This window comes from Temnothorax longispinosus, chromosome 11, assembly GCF_030848805.1.
Source record: "Temnothorax longispinosus isolate EJ_2023e chromosome 11, Tlon_JGU_v1, whole genome shotgun sequence".
Taxonomy (NCBI): Eukaryota; Metazoa; Arthropoda; class Insecta; order Hymenoptera; family Formicidae; genus Temnothorax; species Temnothorax longispinosus.
The window spans coordinates 7,831,054-7,841,432 of record NC_092368.1 but is presented as its reverse complement, the minus strand read 5'-3'; the positions used below and the strand labels follow the sequence as shown (position 1 = coordinate 7,841,432).

The window sequence follows — 10,379 nt, the reverse complement described above, 5'->3', positions numbered from 1 at the left end:
ACCCTGTTGAGTTTGACTCTAGTCTGGCACTGTAAGGAGACATGAGAGATGTAGCATAAGACAGAACGCAGCCTTTTCTCAGCACCGCCACTTCTTTCACGACAAATTTCATCCCGACGAGGAATCCTTGCAGGTCCACGAACGTTGGTACGGACATGACGAGATTTCGTTATCTCTCTATCTCCCTCGTCGATGCGTCAATCGAGAGGAATTACGCGCAACTCTGCAAACCGTCTTGCGACACTCTGACTTATACTTTCCCCTCCCTCCCTTTCCCCTCTAAATAATTATATCGTAGAGTGATGGAAAGAGAGAGAGAGAAAATAATATTCACGTCGACGTTGCCACGAACACTCAGACTATTTTGCGCACCACGTTCGTCAACGGGTTGTACTCAATCACACGGTCGTGTATGATGAGACAGTACGCGGAGGTATTCGGCGGTACGTTCTCCATGCAGTCGAATTCTATTCTGACATCCACGGTGGCGTTTTTGACGGATTCGTTTTGGCGGGAGCAATCGATGATCACGAACGGGCCGTTACGTAGAAAAGTCGGAACAGTGAGATTCGGCTCGAGATATTCGTATCCGTAGTAGCCCTTGCAGAAACGCGCGTACATATCGTACAGAATCGCCCATCTGTGTTTGCTAAAGTCCAAATTCAGATCGTCGTACGGATAAACTTCCGAGTTTAGATAGAGTTTTACGTTGGTCAAGTTGCAGTCGTCGAATCGGCTTGTGTCGGCGGACATGACATTCTTCCGACCCGTCTGCAGAGCGAAGACGACGTATCGCGGTTTCTCGAGCTGAGTCGCGGTCTTAATGGCCCACGAGTGCTTGGTCGTGTTCTGCAACAGGGGATACTCGTACAGATCCCACGAACGGAAACCCATACTTAGATATCGTCCGTCTTTCAAGGCGCGCAGCATCGACAGCTTGTTGATCTCGTTCAATACCACGTGAGGCATTCGCCATTGTATCTTGAGTATTTTGATAGTAGGCTCCAACGCGAGACTTCCCACCAGGGAATTGTTGTCGTTGCGCGCTCGTATCAAGATCAATTCGTGACGAGCGTTGATCACCACACGTTTGTAATCCTCGCAAAATCCCAGTAACAAGTTGAGCGGTACGCAGAAATTGAAATATCCGTTCGGATTATTATGTGGTTCCCAGCCCGCGTTTCGCAGGATCACGCTTCTGTCGGACGATACCGTACCGTAGTTCTTGCTGAGCGTGCTGGTTATTCCTACGTTTCTGCAACGATCAATTTCCATACCGTCGAGCTCGTATCGAATCTCATCGAACGCGACGCAATTAGTACCCAATACCACGTTATCGACTTGGTCGGCTGCTCTGGTCACCGTCAATGTTTCTTCGACGTAGAGAAAACTTTCGCACGGCAACGTATACAGATCCTGCTGTTGTATGGGTAGGGGAGACCGGGGCTAGACCGTCCGCTTTTTTTCGGTGCCAATTTTTAACAACAAAATAAATAATTGTGGTTAAATGTGGTATACCACTGTAAAAAGTGAACCTTTAGCCACAAAATTTATATAGGAAATTTTTGTCTACGTCGCTTTGTTTAACCGGTATAGAGCAAAAACGACAACGATCCAAAAATTGATATCTCAAAAATGCCGGGGCTAAACCGTCTATCCCCCGGGGCTAAACCGTCACACTACATTTTTAATACATATACGTACATCTAATCCTGAAAAATGATAGGATACATTTTAATAATTGTTTTTGAAAAGAAAAATATAAAAATTTATTTGAAATTGTTATGCGAAACATTATTAAAAAATAATTGTTTTACCTATTCCTTAAAACAATTAAGGCACGTGAATACAGATCCTGACGAGCGCACGACGCCGATAACGACGGCCACCACCACCACCACCACCACCACACCGACACCGACACCGACACCGACACCGACACCAGTAGGAAGAGTGAGAGAATTCTAGGCCGGGGATCTCAGGGGGGGTGAAGGGCGGGGAGAAGGACTCGCGGCCGCGGGGTCTGCCGGGCGGGGGGGGGACCTCTAGTGCCGCCGTCCTCCGAGGAGGTGCGGCGGGGGGGGGTCTGCGTTTCCACCATATGGTGGGGTGGGGGGGAGGTGGGAGGTGGTCTGCGTTCCTAGCATAGGGTTGGGGGAGGGGGGAGGGGGGTGGATCAGGCGAGCGGGTCGGGACATGTTCGATAAACAAATGCCGCCTCGCGTCGATGTTCGGCCGATAGTATTTATAAACAGATGTCATTTCACACTCTTCAAATGCGAGCGAGCGCCTATGGCAGGCGGCTATAATTTACGACCTGCGACTAGCGTGACACCGCGGTCCTTTTCACTTTTCTTCGTAGGAAGTGCCGCTTATCGGTGTTTCGCGGCGCCATTCGGCTATGGCGTCGCGCGTTACAAAGGCGAGCGCCGATGACAGGCTGCTAGATTTTATAAACATTAGACGGCATAAGCGCAGCAACGCGACTCAATTTCTATGGGTATCGACGAACGTCGATGACAGAATTTATAAACGAATATCATCTTGCACTGCGGATGGCCGAGCATCGATGGTCGCGCGACGTAGGTACTCGACCAAAATTTTATGCGACTTAACCGTCGCGGTCTCTCCTCTTTATTTTTCTGTATAGGAAGAGTCGCTTATCGGTGTTTCGCGGCGCCATTCGGCTATGGCGTCGCGCGTTACAAAGGCGAGCGCCGATGACAGGCTGCTAGATTTTATAAACATTAGACGGCATAAGCGCAGCAACGCGACTCAATTTCTATGGGTATCGACGAACGTCGATGACAGAATTTATAAACGAATATCATCTCGCACTTCGGATGCGAGCATCGATGGTCGCGCGACGTAGGTACTCGACCAAAAATTTTATGCGACTTAACCGTCGCGGTCTCTCCTCTTTATTTTTCTGTATAGGAAGAGTCGCTTATCGGTGTTTCGCGGCGCCATTCGGCTATGGCGTCGCGCGTTACAAAGGCGAGCGCCGATGACAGGCTGCTAGATTTTATAAACACTAGACGGCATAAGCGCGGCAACGCGACTCAATTTCTATGGGTATCGACGAACGTCGATGACAGAATTTATAAACGAATATCATCTCGCACTTCGGATGCGAGCATCGATGGTCGCGCGACGTACGTACTCGACCAAAAATTTTATGACTTAACCGTCGCGGGTTACAAAGACGAGCGCCGATGACAGGCTGCTAGATTTTATAAACACTAGACTAGACAGCAATGCGACTCAATTTCTATGGGTGATATTGTTTCTCTGCAGTGTATGCACACCATGCACTAAAACAGAAGAAACGATACGCGATGCTCTAGTTGGAACGAGAGGAAAAGGCAATAGAAAAAGTATATAAGAAAGAATGAAGCAAGTCAAAATTGCAGTCTGTGATTTGAAAGTCTACGCGTCGGTACATCGATTGGAAAAAAGTATAGCGAGATGACGATAATTCAGATATGGATGATCGCGAGTTATATAACGTGTGCAACATGGAACGGATAATTGAAAAGAAGAAGTGATCTTAACGAGTATATAACCTCTTTAGGCTATGATCACTATTTAATAAATGATATCGCCGATGCTTTAAAGACTGATGAAGATGTGCGAGACGAAAGACTGAGGGATGTGCGACGAATATCGCCGGTACAGTTTCTTCGCGATCGCGAACTAGGTATACGCGGAACCAGTGAACGCTTCGCTAGACAAGAAATCGTTATCGAAACCGAGCGTCCTTATGACTGGGACTCTAACGTGAGACAAAAAGTATATCGACGGCTGCGGGACGAGTGCGTTAGCAAGGGAGAAAGATGTGTTGACATGCCATATTACTTTAAACCGCGCTATTGGGACTATCACTATTGGGCGATTGAAATTTTTTGGAAAATCGAGGATGGTGGTTGTGAAGCACTGTACATTAAGATTCATACAGCTATTGGGAAGTACGTTGAATTATTGGTGATGAACAATTCGGCACGTATGTATATGTACCTTGACATCAATATTCCTAATCATCTATTGCTTCAAGAAATCTGTGAACGTGACCATGATGATATTGATAATTGGAAGCTTAATCATTTTAATACCCCCTATTTCTTTCCTTATCTGTTTATGTCTGCGCACTATGTCGTTCAATATTGCAAACGATATTGTTCAGCGTGCGATCGAGTCACGTGCAAGTGCTCCATCGAAGAATGCGACGTGATTTAAAAAAGACAATATTAAAAAACAAAAACATGGAACATCTCGATAAAACGAAACGCGACCTGGTGGAAGGATCCAACCAAATCGCTACCTTGGACGAATATCTTGCATGGGAACAGCGATGCGAGAAGTTTATTGAGCAGCTCGAAGAAGACTGTCGTTCCAAACGTCCGCGGCTCTCAGACGGCTCTCAGACTGTCGGAAACAGATCATCTTTAGTGGCAAGAATCGCGCGACTCGATGGTGCGAAGACTCTATTACAGAGACGGTTCGTACATATCGGTGGTGGTGGTGGTGAGCACGCGGCGGGCAGTAGTAGTAGTAGTAGTAGCGGTAACGAAAACGCGGAAAGACTCGTGTGGCGAGAGATTGATGCCGCGTTCGAATGGCGTGTATTGACCGGTGCAGTGATAAATATCAATTACATCGAACCGCGAAAATTTCTCGAAGATGCCGAAGTCATCGTGCTCGATCGTGTGCAAAACGTCATGCAAACACACGCAAGTGTAAAGATAAACACCGTGTTCAACGGCGAGTTTGTGACGGGTGACAAACGTGACAATAAAAGTTTCAGCACGAGTAACTTTGAACTCTTTCGTTCGTCCGAACGGTCCGATCTGCGCGAGTGGTACAAGCTACACGTTATCGAAACATTACGAACCACATTAGCGAAACTCGAGAAATTCCAGGAATGCGATAGCGGATGGGCGTTGTCGCGTATACTCAATTTGACAGTGAACGTGAACAAGTACAATCCTTTGCGCGCGGGATGTTACATCAATTTGCCGAAAAAAATTAAATTGAAAAAAGCTGTGATCAACGTGCATTCTATGGACAATGCGTGCTTCGCGTGGTCAGTGGTCGCCGCGCTGTATCCTGTCAAGGATCATACATATCGGGAATCCTCGTACCCTGATTACAAAAATATATTAAATTTACAAGACATTAAGTTTCCAATGACTTTGAAACAGATTAAAAATTTTGAAAATCACAACAATATATCCATCAATGTGTATACCATCGAGGGAGAGAAACGTTTTCTCTCCCTCGATGGTATACACATTGATGGATATATTGTTGTGATTTTCAAAATTTTTAATCTGTTTCAAAGTCATTGGAAACTTAATGTCTTGTAAATTTAATATATTTTTGTAATCAGGGTACGAGGATTCCCGATATGTATGATCCTTGACAGGATACAGCGCGGCGACCACTGACCACGCGAACCACTGACCACCGACCGTTCTCCCGATACGGCTCACCGACCTGAGGAGAGAAAAGCACGTAAATCTGCTGTACGTGCAGGATCCGCGAGACGACGTGGGACATTTCGCGTGGATAAAAAATCTATCCCGCCTTGTGAGCTCGCAATTGAGCATGCATCATGGCCGGAAATACTTTTGCGATCGGTGAGTACCTATACTCCTTTTAATAAAATTATAAAATATTGTATTGTTATATAAAAATTTACAAAATTGTGTTTTTCTTTTTGCAGATGTTTACATTATTTTCATTCGAGCGAGAAATTGGAAGCCCACGGTGTAGACTGCCGAGAGACAAACAACTGTGCCATCCGACTACCGAGCGAGGACGACAAGTGGCTGAGTTTCAAGAATCACAGCAGGAAGGACCGACTTCCATATGTCGTGTACGCCGACCTGGAATGTACCCTCGAGAAGACGGATGCGGATCCGACAACGTCCACGTTCAAGTCTCAACATCATCGGGTATTTAGTATAGGATATTACGTGCGGTGCTCGTACGACGACTCGTTATCCGCGTATCGATTTCGTCGCGATAAGGATTGCGTCGCGTGGTTCGCCGAGGAACTAAGACGTTTAGCACACGACGTAAAGAACATCTTGTCCGATAATATACCCATGGTGAATTTCACGCGAGACGAGTGGAAAAAGTTTAACAGCGCAACGCACTGTCACGTGTGCGAAAAACCGTTCGAGCCAGACGACGTGCGAGTACGCGATCACTGTCACTTGACTGGCAATTATCGAGGTCCCGCGCATTCTAATTGTAACTTAAATTATAAAAATTCTCACTTCATTCCCATAGTATTTCATAATTTATCGGGTTATGATTCTCATTTTATTATAAAAGAAATTGCCACCGCGTACGAAGGACATGTAGACTTACTCCCAATCACGAAGGAAAAATACATTTCGTTTACGAAGAACGTTAAAAGCACTGAAGATAAAGACAACCAAAATTGCATCAAATTAAGATTCATCGACTCGTACAAATTTCTTAGCACGAGTCTCGAAAAATTAGCATCCTTTCTCGATAAGGATAAGTTAAAAATTATACGTTCAAAATTTTCCGCGTTATCCGACCAAGATTTCGAATTATTGACGCGAAAAGGTGTCTTTCCGTACGAGTACATTGAATGCGTCGAAAAGTTGGAGGATACGTGTTTACCATCGCGCGACTCGTTTTACAGTTCATTGACAGGCGACACCGTATCCGAGAGCGATTACGCGCACGCCGTCAACGTCTGGCAGCGGTTCTCCATTCGAACGCTCGGTGACTACAGCGATCTGTATCTAAAGATCGATGTCTTGCTGTTGGCCGATATCTTTGAAAATTTTCGCGATAGCTGCGTCGCGAGTTATGGACTCGATCCGGCGTATTATTACACTCTACCGGGGTTTACGTGGGACGCTATGTTGAAGCATACGGGTATCAATTTCGAACTGCTCACGGACATTGACATGGTCATGTTCATCGTACGCGGTATTTGCGGCGGTTTGAGTCAATGTTCAAACAGATACGCGGTGGCCAATAACAGGTACATGCAATCTTATGATACATCGAAACCATCGTCGTACCTGATGTATTTCGACGTAAACAACTTGTACGGCTGGGCAATGTGCCAACCATTGCCATATGCAGATTTTCGATGGGTCGAAGACGTCTCGAATTTCGAGTTTAGCGCGATCGCTTTGGATTCACCCACGGGTTACATTCTCGAAGTCGATCTAGAGTATCCGCAGAATAAACACGACGCGCACGACGACTTACCGTTCTGTCCGACGCGCGATAAACCACCCGGCAAACGGCAGGACAAACTTCTCGCCACGCTGTACGATAAGAAGCGTTATGTCATACACTACGGCAACCTACAGCAATGCACGCGCCACGGTCTTCGCATCACAAAAATTCATCGCGTATTACAATTCGCTCAATCTCCATGGCTCCGCAATTACATCGAACTTAATACAAAATTTAGAACACTGGCCAAAAACGATTTTGAGAAAAATCTGTATAAATTGATGAACAACGCGGTTTTCGGGAAAACGATGGAGAACGTTCGAAATCACGTTGATGTAAAATTATTATCAAAGTGGAAAGGTAGATACGGCGCGGAGGCACTGATCTCGAAACCAAATTTTCACAGCAGGAGCGTTTTTTCGAAAAATCTGATAGCCGTTGAACTGCGAAAACTCGAGGTTAAATTTGACAAACCTATTTACGTCGGCATGTGCATTCTCGACATATCAAAAGTCTGTTTGTACGAATTTCATCACGAGTACATGTCTCCCCTGTATCGCGACAAGTGTAGAATTATGTACACCGATACGGACAGTCTGATATATCACGTAGAATGCGAGGATGTGTACAAGAACATGAAACGCGATATCGCTAAATTCGACACGAGCGATTACGCGATCAACAACGCGTACGGTATCCCACTCGCCAATAAAAAAATTCCGGGCTTGATGAAAGATGAAAACAACGGTGCGATTATGACCGAATTCGTCGGACTCAGGGCTAAAATGTATGCCTTGCGAGTGGACGGTAAGAAAGACTGTAAAAAAGCGAAAGGTGTTAAGAGCAACGTCGTAGCCAGGTCGATAACGTTCGACGATTACACGAGGTGTCTGCGAGACGAAATTGAAATGAAGCGACAGCAGGCTTGCATAAGGTCCGAAAAACATGAGGTGTACACCGTGTCCGAAACAAAAATCGCTCTGAGTCCGTACGACGACAAGCGATACATTATACCTAATTCGACCGATACGTTACCGTGGGGACATTATCAAATACCTTTGTAACGTGTGTATAAAATGTATAACGTATGTATTGTATAACTTATGTATAGTATAACGTATGTATAGTATAGTATAACGTATGAATTATATGTAGTAACGTATTGTGAGTATTATATTACAGTATTGGAAAGAATATTAATTAATAAATAAATATATTGCACACATATGTGTATTTCAAACATTTACATGTATTACATATTGCATATTTTTATGTTATGAATAAAAAAAAGTTTGCACAAAATTAAATAACATTATCCTTGGATATCCATGAGTTGTGCGATCCATCGAATCCCAGCCATTTAACGTAAACCTCGTCGCCCCTCCTGCGCAGTACTTTCTCCACGAGATACACGTCCGGATAAGTCGCGCGATGCAACTCGTGTTCGTAGAACCCTCCAGAGACGGATTTTCCACGATAGTCCTCGAGTAGATAGGTTACGGGATTGGTACGCTGCACTTTAACGATCTTAAACACCTCGGTGGTCCAATTCGGCGTGTAACCCTTCTCGAAAATCGTCTTGTATTTGCTGACGCGTACCGAGTCGCCCGCTTTGAATTTTGCCGGACCCGCGATTTTTATTGCGCTGTATACGGTAGCCAAGAGTTTTTCGGCGATCGCGGGGGTAACGTCGACGGGTCGCATGCCGATGGTTCGATGCTTGCGCGCGTTGTAATCCGATACGAGTCGCGGCAAGGCGTCGACCCACTTGTAATTTCCATTGAGCGTAAACATCTTCCACATGTCGTTCTTGAGCGTGCGATTAAATCGTTCGACGACCGATGCCTTCAATACCGAATATGTGGAATAATGATTGATGCCATGTTTCTTCACGAGACGTTGCACGTCGGCGTTGTAAAATTCCTTCCCCATATCGGTTTGTAGGTTACTAGGGCACCTCCCGCTGTGTCGAATGATCTCTGCGACAGCGTTAGCTGTTTCGCTTCCGCCTTTACCCTTGAGTGGCGCGGCCCACGCGTGCTTGCTCAACACATCGATGACGGTAAGTATGTAGTGGTAGCCTCCGTTGAAACGTGAGTACGGACGCATTTCGACGATGTCAGCCTGCCACAGGTCATCGTACCCCCGCACTATGACGTGTCTTCGGGGAAAATTTCTTCTCGCCGGAGCGTGCAGTTCTTCGACGAGTCGTTGCTTCTCGATATTTTTACGTCCGTCGGATTTTAGCGATGTCATGTTTTTTTTTGTTGTCGTTTATAACTTCTCGTTAGCCGTTTGTCAGCCGTTTAATTCCATTCGTCGTCGTCGTCGACGTTCTCTAGCCGTTTGTAGCTTTTCCTGTCTCCGCGTAGTTCGCAGCTGTTTCTAAATCGCTCGTAATCGTTTTTAAGCTGTTTTTGAACCGTTCGACAACCGTCCGACAACCGTTCTCGAACCGTTGAACAGCCGTCCGACAACCGTTCTCGAATCGTTCGTTGCTGTTCCTCGCCGTCGTTAATCAACCGTTGCTTCTCTTCACTCGTCGCCTTTCGATAATCGTTTCTGCTGTACCGTTTGTCCATTGTTGTTGTTGTTGTTGTTGGTTGTCGCGTCTGATTCAACGATATTCGCACGTCGAAGCTTGTTTATCGCAGTCCGTAACGCTTGCAGATCCTTCTCGAACGCAGTCAGCTTCTCGTCTGATTCTTTTCGTTGATTGCTCAACATTTTAAAGAATTGATCAACGTACAGTTTGTTAACCGCGTCACCGTCAGTCTCAGGTTGCGCTACGCGACAAATCTTGCGCGACTTTGCGTCAAAGTCCGTGGCAGCGCGGCACAGAGCGTTATTGCGCACGAAATTTCTCATTAATCCGCTCCACCGATGGTACGAAATGGCATTCGTCGCGTCTCCGCTGTGTTCGAACAATCCAAATTTGTTGATCGGCATTTCGACGCTGATTGAACGGATCGTCGTCGCATGGTTTAATTTATAATAAGCCCGGCTTCGCGAAGTTCCTCGATGATCGACATGATCTCGTTGTCGTGGGCATTGTTGCCGGCGTGGCGCGAAGCGTCGAGCAATCGCAGACGATCCACCAGCTCGTTGGGGTCGTTTCAATGCACGTAGTCAATCTTATTGTCTGT

The 10,379-nt window shown here is 45.9% G+C and overlaps 2 protein-coding genes across 2 annotated transcripts; one reads left to right on the top strand and one right to left on the bottom strand.

The window, feature by feature from the left end:
• Positions 1-354: 354 nt before the first annotated feature.
• Positions 355-1,275, bottom strand: LOC139822289 (uncharacterized). Its single transcript, XM_071793900.1, has one exon. The coding sequence runs from the start codon at positions 1,273-1,275 to the stop codon at positions 355-357; it is 921 nt and encodes a 306-aa protein (XP_071650001.1).
• A 4,133-nt stretch (positions 1,276-5,408) lies between these two features.
• Positions 5,409-8,303, top strand: LOC139822114 (uncharacterized). The gene is made up of 2 exons (XM_071793681.1): positions 5,409-5,639; positions 5,726-8,303. Exons 1-2 carry the CDS (start codon positions 5,608-5,610, stop codon positions 8,295-8,297), a joined length of 2,604 nt encoding a protein of 867 aa, XP_071649782.1. The 5' UTR covers positions 5,409-5,607; the 3' UTR covers positions 8,298-8,303.
• Positions 8,304-10,379: the final 2,076 nt, after the last annotated feature.